Raw genomic sequence first — 16,691 nt, 5'->3', positions numbered from 1 at the left:
CGTAAGAGCCCGAGGGAGTTGCCCTGCCCTGACCCAGAGCCTTGGCGGGGAAGGGAGAGAGATACCCCACCCCACCCCACCCTGGTACCAAAGGACCATGGGTGCTTGGGGCCGCCTGGGTGGAAGGGAGAGGCCGGGTTCTAAGGGGCGGGAACGTTGGGATGAAATTTGTTCTATTTCCTTAAGGGGCGGGGCTAAGAAGGAGGTGGTTGCGAGTGGGCGTGGTCACTTATGTAGAAGGAGCGGGGCCATTGACAGGAAAAGATGCGCAGTGCTCCCCTAGTGGGCCGGTTCTATGGAGAAAGCAGTGCCACGCACAGGGGGCGTGGCTAGAAGCAAAAAAAATTGTTTCAAGGGGGCGGAGCAAGAGCCTGGGAAGTTAGTTTGAGGCGGGGCCTGCAGGGGGCGGGGCCTGCAGGAGCCGTGGTCAGGTAACTGGGCTGGGTTCCCACTAGGTGTGGTCTCGGAAGGCTGGGGCGGTGGCAACGTGGAGGGCGGGGGTGACAGCAGCCCCGAGCCCGCAGAGCCTCAGCTTCCGCCTGGTCCCAGCCTCGTGGGAGCCCCGCGGGTCCTGCCTAGGTGAGTGGAGCCCCAGGGCAGATCCAGAACCAAGATTATTGGGATGGGGCGTCCTCTCTTTCCAGGTGGGGCCATCGGCTCGCAGGGAGGATCTGGGGTAGAAGAGGTCGCCTCGCGAATGAGTGGGTCGCTGTGCATTACGCGTGTCGGTGTGCCCGGGCTCACCTGGGCGTGATCCCCTAAGTGTATTTCCTGTGCAGCACAGAAAGCCATTGTTTCCATTTTTGCCTGAGTGATCCTTTTAAACGGCGAATCAGATCGGGCTCCTCCTTTTACTTAAAACCCTTGGGCAGTAGAGATTAAAATTCAAAGTCCACCAGTTTCTGCCCGGTCTCTCCTCCTGATCTCTCTAACATCGCTGCCCTCCTATCTGCTCCTTGCTCATGGTATTCCGGCTACAGCAGCCGCCTTGATGATGTAAAATATAAAAAGCAAGTCCACCTCACCTCCAGGCCTTTGCCCTTACTGTACCCCTCACCCAGACGACTCCTCGAAATCTTTGCCTAACTGCCTCCTTCTGTACTGAGGTCTCAGTTCCAATGTCACTTTATAGGAGAGGTTGTCCTGTCCAGCCTCCTTTATCACATCTCCCTGGCTTATCACTTTCATTGATAACTCTTAGAAAATGGTCTGTCTTCTCCATTCATCTCGCGCTTGTTTGTGGTCTCTCTTGCAAGCTCTGGAGGGTAGGGCGGTGCCAGGCTTTAATCTCCTTAGTCACTGTATCTCTAGGTTCTAGAACAGAGCCTGGTGCACAGCAAGTGCTCCAGCAATGTTCGTCCAATGTCAAAAGCGAGTCCTGCATACATCTGTGTTTGTATCGCCTGTGCTGGTGGTTCCCACCCTCCACATCCCTCCCCACACGTGGACACATGTTTATGATCCAACTGGAACATGAATAATTCCCTCTCCTCTCCCCATGCTTGGTCTGATGCCTGACTCTGCCCCCTTCTTCTCTTCTGTGCCCGAATAAATGATCCCAAAGGACTCAGAGGCAGGAGAATGACTTAGTTGGCCTTTGGCTGACCTATGGCCACCCTGTGTCCCCAAACTAACCAGAACCTTGCCATTGACTCAACTTCATTCTCACTAAGGGAGACACAAGGCAGGAACTTGGGGTTGGGAGACTCTGAGACCGAGGCTAGCCCTGGTCCAGGTGACAAACAGGAAGTGCAAAGGCATTCCAAAGACACACCTGGCTTCAGGTATGTGGCACGGGCCCCTGGCTCCCTGCCCAGAGCTCCTCCCCTAAAGCTACCTAGGGCTAGTCTGGGAACTTCCTGCTGACTCAGGAGACAGAAATTTCTCTGCAGACCCTACCAGACCCAGAAGACTTTGCAGGGCTGCGGGGAGAGCTTGCAGGAGAGTAAGAAGCAGATTATCTCCTTCTGGACCATCCAGAGAAATCTCCCCCACCAGACAGACACCTGAGACACACTGGCCCTGAGGCCTGTGAGATTATCAGGAAACTACCAAAATGTCTGAGATCTAAATTCGATCATCATGATGACCAAATATATGGGCTCTGAAATACAAGGACCTGCAAAGGCAACATTGCTGTTTGCTGACATTGCTACAAAATGTGACCTTCTAAAAATCTTAACCCTGGGTTACATTTTTTTCCCCCCCGAGATGGAGTCTTGCTTGGTCGCCCAGGTTGGAGTACAGTGGTGTGATCTCGGCTTACTGCAGGATCCACCTCCCGGGTTCAAGCGATTCTCTCGCCTCAGCCTCCTGAGTAGCTGGGACTACCACCATGCCTGGCTAATTTTTGTATTTTTAGTAGAGACGGGGTTTCACTGTGTTGGCCAGGCTGGTCTCAAACTCTTGACCTCGGATGATCCACCCGCCTCTACCTCCCAAAGTGCTAGGATTACAAGAGTGAGCCACTGCGCCTGGCCCCGCCAGTGTAGCATTCTAAAGCAAAAAATAGGGGTTAGATTTGCACCTATCCTGAGAACCTCTGAGTGTGCGCATAGGTTGCCGAGAAGCCATGGACCTTTGTAAGTTAAATTCCCCCTGATTGGGATGTTTTTTCACCCAGTCACCTGGCACACTCCCCAGAATTCCTTCCAGACTTTACTCAATGAGACCTTCCCTGGCCACATAGTCAAAAATGTTCACCCAGCCTGGGCAACATGGCAAGACCCGATATATATATATATATATATTTTAAAATATATATATATATATAAATTAGCCAGGCATGGCCAGGCACAGTGGCTCATGCTGGTAATCCTAGTGCTTTGGGAGGCTGAGGCAGCTGGATCACCTGAGGTCAGGAGTTCGAGAGCAGCCTGGCCAACATGGAGAAACCCCATCTCTACTACTACAGGCTCAAGCCTGTAATCCCAGCACTTTGGGAGGCCGAGACGGGCCGATCACGAGGTCAGGAGATCGAGACCATCCTGGCTAACACGGTGAAACCCCCGTCTCTACTAAAAAAATACAAAAAACTAGCCAGGCGAGGTGGCAGGCGCCTGTAGTCCCAGCTACTCGGGAGGCTGAGGCAGGAGAATGGCGTAAACCCGGGAGGTGGAGCTTGCAGTGAGCTGAGATCCGACCACTGCACTTCAGCCTGGGTGACAGAGTGAGACTCCATCTCAAAAAAAAAAAAAAAAAAAAAAAAATTTTAAATTAGCCAGGCATGGTGTCACACGCCTGTAGTCCCAGCTACTCAGGAGGCTGAGGCACAAGAATTGCTTGAACCCAGGAGGTGGAAGTTTCAGTGAGTTGAGATCACACCACTGCACTCCAGCCTGGGCAACAGAGTGAGACTCGGTCTCAAAAAAAAAAAAAAATTAGCCAGGTACAGTGGCCCATGCTCATAGTCCCAGCTACTCAGAAGGATGAGTGGGAGGATCACTTGAGCCCAGGAGGTCAAGGCTGCAATGAGCTGTGATTGCACCACTGCACTCCAGCCTGGGCAACAAAGCAAGACCCTGTCTCAAAAAAAAAAAAAAAAAGTGTTCACCCCAGCACCTGTACTTTCATTATATCCCATCCACGGTTTAGTTTTTTTGTCTAGAACTCACTCATGTACACCATCATCTAGTTCATTTCTGAAGTGCCTCTCCCCAGTAGAATGTCAGTTCCCAAGACCAGAGATTTCCATCGGTTTTGTTCAATGCTATGTCTCTAGGGACTAGAACAGAGCCTGGGACCCCATAGGTGCTCAATAAATGGGGGTTCAGTGAATTCATTAATTACATTTCTGCAAGATGGGGTGGCATGATGTCATCATCAGTCATGTTTCTTTCTTCATAAAAATTGCATTATATTTGGAACAGGCACGATGGTGACATCTGTCATCTCCACTACTTGAGAGGCTGAGGCTAGAGGATTCCTTGAGCCCAGGAATTCAAGGCTAAAGTGTGCTATGATCACACCTGTGAATAGGCACTGCACTCCAGCCTGGGCACCACAGTGAGACCTCTCTCTTTAAATGTAAAAAAAGTCTGGGTGCGGTGGCTTGTGCCTGTAATCCCAGCACTTTGGGAGGCTGAGGCGGGTGGATCACCTGAAGTCAGGAGTTCAAGACCAGCCTGGCCAACATGGAGAAACCCTGTCTCTACTAAAAATACAAAAAATAATAATAATAAAAATAAATTAGCTGGGTGTGGTGGTGCATGCTTGTAATCCCAGCTACTTGGGAGGCTAAGGCAGGAGAATCGCTTGAACCCAGGAGGCAGAGGTTGCAGTGAGCCAAGAGATCACACCATTGCACTCCAGCCTGGGTGACAGAATGAAACTCTGTCTCAAAAAAAAAAAAAAAGATTTGATGGAGCTGTCTCCAAAATTAAGAAGAGAATAGAAGAAGCTGACCCAGACACTCAAGCAGGGCTAATTATTCCCATTTTACAGATGTGGACGACTGAGGCCTGTTGCAAGTGCAGAGCTCAGCCCTTGAACCCTCTGTCCCCAAGAGCTCCATGCAGGTGCCACAGGATGGAGAAGACCTTGCTGGCCAACCCTGGTACCACGGCCTCCTGTCCCGCCAGGTACCACCCACAGCAAGGCCTCGGCACCATCTGGTGGGGAGTCTCTCCCACCCTTGCTGAGGACTCCTGGGTCCCTGGATGAAGGACTTAGTGCCAAGGTCTATTGGGACAGATGGCAGAGGGCTGGGGACTGTCTTGAAGGTTGGCTGGTTGGGGACTGTCACTATATTTAAATTTTCACTTTCTTTGGGATGATGAGATTGGTGATGAAGCTTAAGGAGAGTCCTAATGCCCCCCAAACCACTCTTGGCTCAGACTGTCTCTCCCTCTGAACTCCATCTACCTTCTGGTATTTCCCTCTAAATCTGAGGCTCCTGAGCCAGGCATGGTGGCTCACGCCTGTAATCCTAACACTTTGAGAGGCCGAGGCAGGTGGATCACTTGAAGTCAGGAGTTCAAGACCAGCCTGAACAACATGGTGAAACCACATCTCTACTAAAAATACAAAAATTAGCCAGACGTGGTGGTATGCGCCTGTAGTCCCAGCTACTTGGGAGGCTGAGGCAGGAGAATCTCTTGAACCCAGGAGGCAGAGGTTGTAGTGAGCCAAAATTGTGCCACTGCACTCCAGACTGGGTGACAGAGTAAGACTCTGTCAAAAACATAAATAAACAAACAAATAAATCTGAGGCTCCCACCTCCATCTGAAACTCAGTTGTCACCTCCAAAAATTCTGGGACCCTGAGCATCTAATGAAATCATGAGAAGCAGTATAGCTTAATAGTTAAAAGCCCGGGCCGGGCGCGGTGGCTCAAGCCTGTAATCCCAGCACTTTGGGAGGCCAAGGCGGGTGGATCACGAGGTCAGGAGATCGAGACCATCCTGGCTAACACGGTGAAACCCCGTCTCTACTAAAAATAAAAAAAATTAGCCGGGCATGGTGGCGGGCGCCTGTAGTCCCAGCTGCTCGGGAGGCTGAGGCAGGAGAATTGGTGTGAACCCGGGAGGCGGAGCTTGCAGTGAGCCGAGATCCGGCCACTGCACTCCAGCCCGGGCCACAGACAGAGACTCCGTCTCAAAAAAAAAAAAAAAAAAAAAAAGTTAAAAGCCCATAATCTAGACCCAGACACCCTAGGTTCAAATCCAAACCCTACAACTTATATTGTGTGTGACCTTGGGCAGGGTATTTGACCTCTCTGGGCCTCAGTCTCCCCATCTTTAACATAGGGATAGCAGGCCAGGCATGTTGGCTCATGCCTGTAATCCCAGCACTTTGGGAGGCTGAGGCAGGAGGATCACTTGAGGTTAGGAGTCCCAAACCAGTCTGGGCAACATAGCAGAACTCTGTCTCTACAAAAAAAAAGAAAAAATACAAAAATTAGCCAGGCATAGGTGGCATGTAACTGTTGTCCCAACTACTCAGGAGGCTGAGATGGGAGGATTGCTTAAGCCCAGGAGGTCAAGGCTGTGGGTGAGCCATGATTGCTCCACTGCACTCAGCCTGGGCAATCGAGAGAGATCTTGACTCAAAAAAAAAAAAAAAAAAAGGCTGGAAAAAAAAATGGGCCAGGCATGGTCACTCGTGCCTGTAATCCCAGCACTTTGGGAGGCCGAGGCAGGTGGATCACCTGAGGTCAGCAGTTCGAGACCAGCCTGACCAATATTATGAAACCCCATCTCTACTAAAAATACAAAAAATTAGCCGAGCATGGTGGCACGTGCCTGTAATCCCAGCTACTCAGGAGGCTGAGACAGGAGAATCGCTTGAACCTGGGAGGCAGAGGTTGCAGTGAGCCGAGATCGTGCCATTGCACTCCAGCCTGGGCACCAAGAGTAAAACTCCGTCTCAAAGAAAAAAAAAGAAAAAAGGTATAATAATACCTACCACCCTTGTTACAGGAATTACAGGAGTTAATACCCTTTACATTTAAAGCAGTGCTTGACATATAGTAAGGGTTACACGTGTGTCTGCTACATCTATTATTCAGTGCCCAGACTCCACATTCACCTCTACTTTGCCTGTCTCTGGGGTCCTGGCCTTTCTGCCTGCTGCCCCACACTTTTTTTTTTTTTTTTTTGGGGGGGACATGATCTCGCTCTGTCACCCATGCTGGAATGCAATGGCTCCGTCTCGGTTCACTGCAACCTCTGCCTCCTGGGTTCAAGCAATTCTCCCACCTCAGCCTCCTGAGTAGCTGGAATGACAGGTGCACACCACCACGCCCAGCTAATTTTTATATTTTTTGGTAAAGACAGGGTTTTGCCATGTTGCCCAGGCTGGTCTCAAACTCCTGATGTCAAGTAATCTGCCTGCCTCAGCCTCCCAAAGTGCTGGCATTACAGGTGTGAACCACTGTGCCCCACCCTTCCTACCCTATTCTGACACCAGCCACCACAGCTAGCATAAGACTGCTTGCAAATGTTTATAAAAGAGGGGGCCCCAATCTGGAAGCATCCAGCTAATGGCGTCTCTTGAAGCCATATTTGCATAACAAGCCCAGTGCATTTACCAAATTGGATGTTGCATCGGTCAGCATCACCTAGTGGCTAGTTACAAACATTCCCAATATATCACCAGCTAAACACAGTCAATATGTTAATGTCATAGTCCAAGGTGGTTGAGAAGTGGAGATGCAAAGCTCCATAAATCAGTCGGGAGCCAAGTGTATCATGTAGTTCTGTCATCCCTCAGGGCTTTGGGGATATCAGCTGACAGATAGGGGACAGAACCTACAAGACTGTGCAGGAGGGTTTTATGGACCAGGTCTGGATATTTCCCATAGCCCTTCTACCCCACATCCCATTGGCCAGTTATCACATGACAACCCTAGCTGCAAGGGAGCCTGGGAAATGTAGTCTACATAGGTGCCAGCAGAATAGGGGACAGAACTTGGTGTGAAACTTCCCAGTCTTTGTCTGCCACAGAAGTTTCACTGGGGTAGCTTTTCTTGGGTGGTGGGGGTGATGATGGGGGGAGACACCATTAACCACTGCTCTGGGCTCATTCTTAATTCCTCTGCCCCCTGACCTCCATCCACAGAAGGCTGAAGCTCTTCTTCAGCAAGATGGCGACTTCCTGGTTCGTGCCTCTGGGTCTCGTGGGGGCCACCCCGTGATCTCCTGCCGCTGGCGGGGCTCAGCCCTCCATTTCGAGGTGTTCCGTGTGGCCCTGCGTCCCCGGCCAGGCCGACCCACAGCTCTCTTTCAGCTGGAGGATGAGCAGTTCCCCAGCATGCCCGCTCTGGTTCGCAGTTATGTGACAGGCAGGCGCCCACTGTCCCAGGCCACAGGGGCTGTGGTCTCCAGGCCTGTGACTTGGCAGAGGCCTCTGCGACGCAGCTTTAGCGAGGACACCCTGATGGATGGCCCGGCTCGGACAGAGCCTCTCAGGTACTCACAGTCTCCCTGCCTCCTTAAGAACACCCAGCAGTCTCAGGGTTTTCCAACTCAATGGTTGACTTTCTTTTTTTTTTTTTAGACTGAGTCTCACTCTGTTGCCCAGGCTGGAGTGCAGTGGTGTGATCTCAGCTCACTGCAACCTCCACCTCTCAGGTTCAAGCGATTCTCCTGCCTCAGCCTCCCAAGTAGCTGGGATTACAGGAGTGCACCACCACGCCCAGCTAATTTTTTTATTTTTTTGTTTTTTATTTCTTTTTTGAGTCAAAGTCTCACTCTGTTGCCCAGGCTGGAGTGCAATGGCACGATCTCAGCTCACTGCAACCTCCGCCTCCCGGGTTTAAGCGATTCTCCTGTCTCAGCTTCCCGAGTAGCTGGGATTACGGGAGTGCACCACCATGCTAGCTAATTTTTCGTATTTTTAGTAGAAACAGGGTTTCACCATGTTGGCCAGGCTGGTCTCAAACTCCTGACCTCAAGTGATCCACCTGCCTCGGCCTCCCAAAGTGCTGGGATTACAGGCATGAGCCACCACGCCAGGCTAATTTTTTGTATTTTTAGTAGAGACAGGGTTTCACCCTGTTGGCCAGGCTGGTCTCAAACTCCCGACCTGAAGTGATCCACCCGCCTCGGCCTCCCATAGTGCTGGGATTACAGGTGTGAGCCACCGCGCCTGGCCTTGGTTGAGTTTTGAGGCCTGAACGTTTTTAGTTGTGGGGGAGGAGGTGGAGATGTCGTGTGCATCGTAGGATGTTGAGCAGCATTTCTGAGCTCCATCCAACTAGATGCTACTAGTCGTGACAACTAAAGATGTCTCCACACGTTGCTAAGAGTCCCCTGGACGTAGGTCACCTTGGGTGGTTGAGACTCACTGGTACAGAGTAACTGGACACAGGGTTTTCCAGATATTGGTGAGGGACACTCTGCTTAGGTGGGGACTACAGGTCTCTCCCACTCTGTCCCCCAGGGCAAGGAAGTGGAGCAACAGTCAGCCTGCAGATTTGGCACATATGGGACAGTCAAGAGAAGACCCCACTGGGATAGGTGAGTGTCTACCAGAACGGCCTGTGGTTCAGGGATTGGCTTTGCAACTCACCACCTAAGAGATCTTAGTCAGGTGCAGGAACCTGTTGGAGCCTCAATTTCTTGCTTTAGAAAATGATGACAATCGCGATGACTTGAAACACTCAGGGACTTTGTGGGTGCTTAAAATGTGTGTTTACAAGGCTGAGCACAGTGGCTCATGCCTGTCATCCCAGCACTTTGGGAGGCCGAGGCTGGTGGATCATTTGAGGTCTGGCCAACGTGGTGAAACTCCATCTCCACTAAAAACACAAAATTAGCCGAGCATGGTGGCATGCACCTGTAATCCCAGCTACTCGGGAGGCTGCAGCAGGAGAATTGCTTGAACCCGGGAGGCGAAGGTTGCAGTGAGCCGAGATGATGCCACTGCACTCCAGCCTGGGTGGCAGAACAAAACTCCATCTCAAAAAAAAACAAAAAAAACAAAAAGGGTGTTTACAATTATTCCAAGGAGCTGTACCTGTTCTGACCACAGCTTACCTTGCTAACAACTTCTGCTACATACCCTCCTCATGCTAGTCACACAGCCCTCCTTGCAGTTGTTCGAACCCTCAGGCTTTTATTCCTGCCTTGGGGCCTTTGTACTTTACATTTCCACCAGTGACACAAACATTCTCATTCCCCTAATTTTTTCCTGAATGGCTCCTCTCCATCCAGGGTAAGTTCCTCAAAGCAGTTGAGTCTGACAGTCTTACCTAAAGGAAGACTCACCTGAATGCCCCCTCATGCTCCTTTTTTCCCATCCTTCTCCCAACCCCATTCAACATGAGCCCTTCCTGCATCCCAGGCCCTGCACAGAGGGCTAGGATACATCAGTGAACCAGAAAGACACAAAGATCCCTGCCCGGTGGGAGCCAACAGTCTATGAAAGGACAACAAACCAGGAACCACAGAAATAAGGCAATTTTGTTTGCTTCAAGGTGAAAATCAAAACACAGTAAGGGAAGGCCAGGCACAGTGGCTCAGGCCTGTAATCCCCAGCACTTTGGGAGGCCGAGGTGGGTGGATCACCTGAAGTCAGGAGTTCGAGACCAGCCTGGCCAACATGGAGAAACCCTGTCTCTACTAAAACTACAAAAATTAGCTGGGCGTGGTGGTGCACGCCTGTAATCCCAGCTAGTCGGGAGGCTGAGGCAGGAGAATTGCTTGAACCCAGGAGGCGGAGGTTGCCATGAGCCAAGATCGCGCCATTGCACTCCAGCCTAGACAACAGAGTGAGACTCTGTCTCAAAAAAATAAAAAATAAATAATAAATAATAATAAAACAGCAAGGGAAGGGTGAGGTGGCTCAGGTCTGTAATCCTAGCACTTTGGGAGGCCGAGGTGGGTGGATCACTTGAGGTCAGGAGTTCGAGACTAGCCTCGCCAACATGGTGAAAACGCATCTCTACTAAAAAAAAAAAAAAAAATTAGCCAGGTGTGGTGGCATATGCCTGTAATCCCAGCTACTCAGGAGGCTGAGGCAGGAGAATTGCTTGAACCTGGGAGGTGGAGGTTGCAGTGAGCCGAGATTACGCCACCGCACTCCAGCCTGGGCGACAGAGTGAGACTCTGTCTCAAAAAAACCAAAGCAAACAAAAAACAGAGTAAGGGAGATAGGGACTATAAAGATGGAGATGTGTATTGTAATTTTATTTTATATTTGTTTGTCTGTTTGTTTATTTGTTTATTTATTTTTGAGATAGAGTTTTGCTCTTGTTGCCCAGGCTGGAGTGCAATGGCGCAATATCGACTCACTGCAACCTCCACCTCCTGGGTTCAACCGATTCTCCTGCCTCAGCCTCCTGAGTAGCTGAGATTACAGGCATGTGCACCACGCCCTGCTAATTTTGTATTTTTAGTAGAGATGGAGTTTCACCATTTTGGTCAGGCTGGTCTTCAAACTCCTGACCTTAGGCGATCTACCCACCTCGAACTCCCAAAGTGCTGGGATTACAGGCGTGAGCCATTGCACCCAGGCAAGCAATTTTAAATAGTAGACAGGAAAGGCCCCATTGCAGAAAAAAATAAAATTGAAGGAAATGAGGGAGGGAACAAGGTGGACAACTGGGGGATAACCAGGCAGGAGGAAGAGGCAGTGCAAAGGCTCTCGGGGCAGAACAAGAATTTAAGCTGTTAGGCCAGGCGCGGTGGCTCACATCTGTAATCCCAGCACTTTGGGAGGCCCAGGCGGGCAGATCACAAGGTCAGAAGATCGAGACCCTCCTGACTAACACGGTGAAACCCTGTCTCTACTAAAACTTCAAAAAACTAGCCGGGCGAGGTGGCGACGCCTGTAGTCCCAGCTACTCAGGAGGCTGGGGCAGGAGAATGGTGTGAACCTGGGAGGCGGAGCTTGCAGTGAGCCAAGATCACACCACTGCACTCCAGCCTGGGTGACAGAGCGAGACTCCGTCTCAAAAAAATAAAAATAAAAAAAATTTAAGCTGTTCATTCGACCAAAAAATAAGTGGGTAGCTGGGCGTAATGTTGCACCCCTGTGGTCCTAGCTACTTGGAAGGTTGAAGCAGGAGGATACTTGAGCCCAGGAAGTCAAGGCTGCAGTGAGCCGTGATTGCACCATTGCACTCCAGCCTGGGCCACAGAGGGTGAGACCCTGTCTCAAATTTTAAAAGAAAGAAGAAAAGAAAGGGCCGGGTGCGGTGGCTTATGCCTGTAATCCCAGCACTTTGGGAGGCCGAGGCAGGCGGATCACGAGGTCGAGATCAAGACTATCCTGGTCAACATGGTGAAACCCCATCTCTACTAAAAATACAAAAATTAGCTGAGTGTGGTGGTGCCTGTAGTCCCAGCTACTCAGGAGGCTGAAGCAGGAGAATCACTTCAACCTGGGAGGCAGAGGTTGCAATAAGCTGAAATGGCGCCACTGCACTCCAGCCTGGTGACAGAGTGAGACTCCGTCAAGAAAGAAAAGAAAGGAAGGAAGGAATGAAGGGAGGGAGGGAGGGAGGGAGGGAGGGAGGGAAGGAGGGACAGATGAGTGTAGCTGAAGCAGAGGGAATGAGGGGAGAGTCAGAGAGAGAGAGACCCTGGGACTCAGATTGTGAGGATTTTTCAGCTACAGTGAGCACTTTGGACCTTAATTAACTCAGAGTGAGCCAGGCACTGTTGGATGGTTTCAAGTTCCTAGAAAAGAGCCTATTCAAAGGCATGGTAAATACAGTCTCCCAAAAGTCTTAGTACAGTTTTAAGTACTAATAGTCCAGGAGGTCAACATGCCACCAACTTACAAATGACATCATTTAAAAGTTTAGGATGAGGGGAGGGGACTGAGAGGAGGGATCCAGTAGGTGCAGCAAAAACCACCATGGCACACGGATACTCGTGTAACCAACCTACACATTCTGCACGTGTATCCTGTTTTTTGTTGTTGTTGCTTTTTTGTTTGTTTAGAAGAAATAAAAAAGAAAAAAAAAGAAAAAGAAAGTTTAATAAGCTTGGTTTCTTTGATACTTATCTGAGTGTCATACCATACATGGTTTGGTTGTGAATTTTTTATACTTTCTGCCTCTCTATAGATATCTGTATTAATTATATATATTTATATAGATATATCTATGGAGAGATATTATATATATTATCATAAAAAAGAAAAGTAAAATATCTATCATATATAAATGTAATTATATATAATATATAGGGCAACATTATATATTTAATGTTAATTTTTATATACTTAAGTATATATTATATATTTATATAATATATAGATATCTATCTGTATAGATATGACATAGAGAGATATATCTATACTTAATTATAGATACATAGATATCTTTTTTTTTTTTTGAGATAGGGTCTCACTCTGTCATCCAAGCTGGAGTGCAGTGGTGCAGTCATACCTCACTGCAGCCTCTGGCTCAAGTGATCCTCCCACCTCAGCCTCCCAAGTAGCTGGGACCACAGGTGCATGCCATCATACCAGCTAATTTTCTAACTTTTTGTAGAGACAAGATCTTGTTATGTTGCCCAGACTGGTCTGGAATCCCTAGCCTCAAGCGATCCTCTCACCTTGACTCCTCCCAAAATGCTGAGATTACAGGCATCAACCACCACCTTCATCCTTTCCTTTGAAAAAAAATTTTAATTTCGTGGGGTCACTGCTTACCATCTTTCAGTCAGAGGGGCAAAAACAAAGAATTCAAATTTAAAATGTAGTATTCAGAATTCATAGGGTCAGGCAAGGTGGCTCATGCCTGTGATCCCAGCACTTTGGGAGGCCAAGGAGGGAGGCTTGCTTGAGACTAGGAATTCCACACCAGTCCACCAGTCTGGGCAACTGAGTGAGATCCCATCTCTATAAAATAAAATAAAAATTTTTTAAAAAGAATTTACAGAACAATAGAGATGCCAAAGTTTTCCAACCATGTGTAAGCATGTTAGCATTTCTACTGTTGAGGTTGTTGAAATTCAAAACTGCCCCTGGATAGGTTGGGGTACCCCATTATTGGAATGAGTGGATGGATCAGGTGGGTAGTAGCCCATGAAGCTCTCACCCCCGCCCATTCAGCAATCTTCTCTGTGTATTCCCATTGACCCCTCTTGTATGATCTCCAGAAGCCTTCGCCACGCCCGTATCTGCCTTGCCCCGAACGGGCAGTGACCCCGTGTTGCTGAAGGCCCCTGCTCCCCTGGGAACTGTTGCCAACAGTCTCAGAGCCTCCGATGGGCAGCTTCAAGCCAAGGCACCAGCGAAGCCTCCCCGGACACCCTCCTTCGAACTTCCTGATGCCTCTGAACGTCCCCCAACGTACTGCGAGCTGGTGCCCCGAGTACCCTGTGTCCAGGGAACATCCCTGAGCCAAAGCTGCCCAGAGCCAGAGGCCCCATGGTGGGAGGCCGAGGAGGATGAGGAGGAAGAGAACAGATGTTTTACAAGACCACAGGCTGAGATCTCTTTCTGCCCCCCTGATACCCCCTCCTGCCTCCTGGGCCCCCAGAATCGGCCCCTGGAACCCCAAGTCCTGCATACTCTCCGTGGCCTGTTCCTGGAACACCATCCTGGGAGCACTGCCCTTCACTTGCTATTGGTAGACTGCCAGGTGGGTCACCTGCTGAGATGCTCCTCCCCAGGCCCAGGGCAAGACCCCACCATACCTACATAATCACACTTCACCTGACTTCCCCATTCCCTTCTGCAGGCCACAGGCCTCCTGGGAGTGACCAGGGTTCAGCGGGACAACATGGGGGTCTCATCTGGCCTGGAGCTGCTCACTCTTCCCCATGGATGTCGCTTGAGGTTGGAACTGCTAGAGAGGTGAGCCAGCCGCTTGGAATCTTGGCTGGGGAAGGCCAATTCCCCCCGACTTCCGAAAGTCTCCAAACAGCTCCCCACTCATGGTTCCTCAGGGAAGAAGGGAGATGGGGCAATGCCACATCCTATCCCCCCTCACCCCTGCATTACAAACCTCCCCACTGCCCCCAGACCCTTGCCCTCCGCTTCTGCAGGCATGAGACACTGGCGCTGGCCGGGGCACTGGCAGTGCTGGGCTGCTCGGGGCCGCTGGAGGAGCGCGCAGCCGCACTGAGGGGCCTGGTAGAGCTGGCGCTGGCGCTGCGGCCAGGGGCAGCGGGGGACCTGCCCGGGCTGGCTGCGGTCATGGGCGCCCTGCTCATGCCCCAGGTTCGTGCGGAGCAGGGAGTGGAGGAAGCTGGAGTGCGGGTGAGTGGGAAGACAGGAGAGGAGGCATGCGCAGGTCTCTTCTCCCAGGTGTCCCGGTTGGAGCACACGTGGCGCCAGCTCCGAAGGAGCCACACGGAGGCTGCGCTGGCCTTTGAACAGGAGCTGAAGCCGCTGATGCGGGCTCTGGATGAGGGCGCTGGTGAGTGAAGGTCTGGGGCTTGGCATCCTCCGGGGGCCCAGACCAAATTTAACAGAAATCTTAATCTAGTCCTATGCCCTGTTCCTACATCAGTTCTAGGCCCTGCCCTCCACACGGGACTTGTTCCTAGGGCCACGCCCCCTTACCAGCCTTGATCCCAGCCCCTTTCCCTAGGCTCCGCCCCTTCGCCATAGACCCCGCCCCCCATACGGGGCTTGTGATCCTGGCCCCTGTCCACAGACCCCGCTGTCGCTCAATCCTAAGCCCCGCCCTTGCATCTGTCCTAGGTTCCATCTCTGCCCCATGCCCTATCTACAGCCCCAAACCCAGATCAGACCCTCCCCCTCCGCAGGACCCTGCGACCCCGGCGAGGTGGCGCTGCCGCACGTGGCACCCATGGTGCGCCTGCTGGAGGGCGAGGAAGTCGCAGGTCCGCTGGAGGAGAGCTGCGAGCGGCTGTTGCGCACCCTGCACGGGGCGCGTCACATGGCCCGGGACGCACCCAAATTCCGCAAGGTGGCAGCCCAGCGCCTGCGAGGTGAGCGTTCCCTCTGCTCTGTACTGCAGACTTCAGATCCGGCAAGCTCTGGCCGGACCCCCAAACCCAACCTGTCCCAGGAAGGGAGCCTCTCGCCACGCCTCCCGGAGCCCCACCCGAACTGGGACGTCTCCACTCCAGGAAGGTTCTCACCCCAAGCAAACGCTGCTTCCAGCGGTATTGATAGGAACAGGGCCGTCTACCTCAAAGCGGGCTGTCCTGCCCCCAGAGCCACCTCCGCGGGTCCCCACTCCCCCTTCCCACCTAGAACGATCCCGCACCCCAGGGATCTCGATCTCGAGGAACGCCCTGCTCCCTCCAAACGATTCCTCCCTCCAAACGATTCCTCCCTCCTATCCTAGGGCAGCCCAGCCGACAAGATCCCCCACCTTCCCCGACAACCTGGGATCCCGCCACCGGTGCAGCCCCACGTCCAGGCACAGCCCCTAAGGCGGGACCCCCAGGATCTGGCACCTGGAACAGGCCACCCCCTTGCACTCTAGTAGAGCCCCTCAGGCACCCCACCCCCATCCTGCAGAGGGCTGGAAGCCCCCTCCCCTCTGACCCCGCCTAGTCATCTCGCAGGTGGGGCAAGTCCCTCCCGGGCCGCTGTTGGGTCAAAGTCCTCAGGGGAAAGGCAGGTGCGGGAGGTTGGGAGGGGCGAGGCGGGCGCCTGGGCCCCGCCCCCAGCCCACCTGACCTTGTTTCCAGGATTCCGGCCTAACCCAGAGCTGAGGGAGGCCCTGACCACCGGCTTCCTGCGGAGGCTGCTCTGGGGTAGCCGGGGCGCGGGAGCTCCGCGCGCTGAACGCTTTGAGAAGTTCCAGCGCGTCCTCGGCGTCCTGTCACAGCGCCTGGAGCCTGACAGCTGAGAGCGCAGACCCCTTTCTTCACACCCGGGACCCCCAGGTTTTTGAAGACCCCGGAAGAGACCAAAGGAGTCGTCCCAGGCTCCTCACGTCCTCAGGCGGAAACCTGCCCTGTGCCTCACAGCAGAGGTGGGGAGGGCAGTCAGGGTCATCCGGGGCATGGTGAACATGTGACCTGCAGATCTGGCATCAGAGGCCAGAGTTCAAATGTGACTCCGCTTCTTAAAAGCTGTGATTTCTAGCAGATCACTTCACCTCTCTGTGTCTGCCTTTAACAAAATCATGGCTGTGCAGCAGCTCAGGCCTGTAATCTCAGCACTTTGGGAGGCCGAGGCGGAAGGAAGGCTTGAGGCCAGGAGTTCAAGACCAGCCAGGGCAACATGGTGAGACCTCATCTCTACAAAAACTGAAAAATAAAAAACTTTTACAAAATGTAAAAGTTGAGGCTGTGTACTTTCTAAGA

The 16,691-nt window shown here is 51.8% G+C and overlaps 1 protein-coding gene across 32 annotated transcripts; it reads left to right on the top strand.

Annotated features, from left to right (window-relative positions):
* The first annotated feature begins 399 nt into the window (after positions 1 to 399).
* On the top strand, positions 400 to 16,667 carry SH2D3A (SH2 domain containing 3A). Of its 32 annotated transcripts, none has more exons than XR_013409636.1 (11): positions 400 to 579; positions 4,444 to 4,580; positions 7,561 to 7,910; positions 8,884 to 8,960; positions 13,557 to 14,041; positions 14,141 to 14,256; positions 14,448 to 14,622; positions 14,710 to 14,821; positions 15,174 to 15,359; positions 15,722 to 16,357; positions 16,474 to 16,667. XR_013409636.1 is itself a non-coding variant. In XM_015122647.3 (10 exons), the coding sequence occupies exons 2-10, from the start codon at positions 4,512 to 4,514 to the stop codon at positions 16,229 to 16,231; spliced, it is 1,731 nt and encodes a 576-aa protein (XP_014978133.3). In that variant the 5' UTR covers positions 400 to 579; positions 4,444 to 4,511; the 3' UTR covers positions 16,232 to 16,667. The 32 variants fall into 32 exon arrangements, 25 of the variants coding, with proteins under 25 accessions (XP_014978133.3, XP_077835756.1, XP_077835753.1 ...); XR_013409638.1 differs by having other exon boundaries at positions 15,109 to 15,359; positions 16,071 to 16,357; XR_013409637.1 differs by having other exon boundaries at positions 15,109 to 15,359.
* Positions 16,668 to 16,691: the final 24 nt, after the last annotated feature.

The sequence above is a fragment of the Macaca mulatta genome, chromosome 19 (assembly GCF_049350105.2).
Source record: "Macaca mulatta isolate MMU2019108-1 chromosome 19, T2T-MMU8v2.0, whole genome shotgun sequence".
Lineage (NCBI taxonomy): Eukaryota > Metazoa > Chordata > Mammalia > Primates > Cercopithecidae > Macaca > Macaca mulatta.
This window is presented reverse-complemented; position numbering and strand designations above follow the sequence as displayed.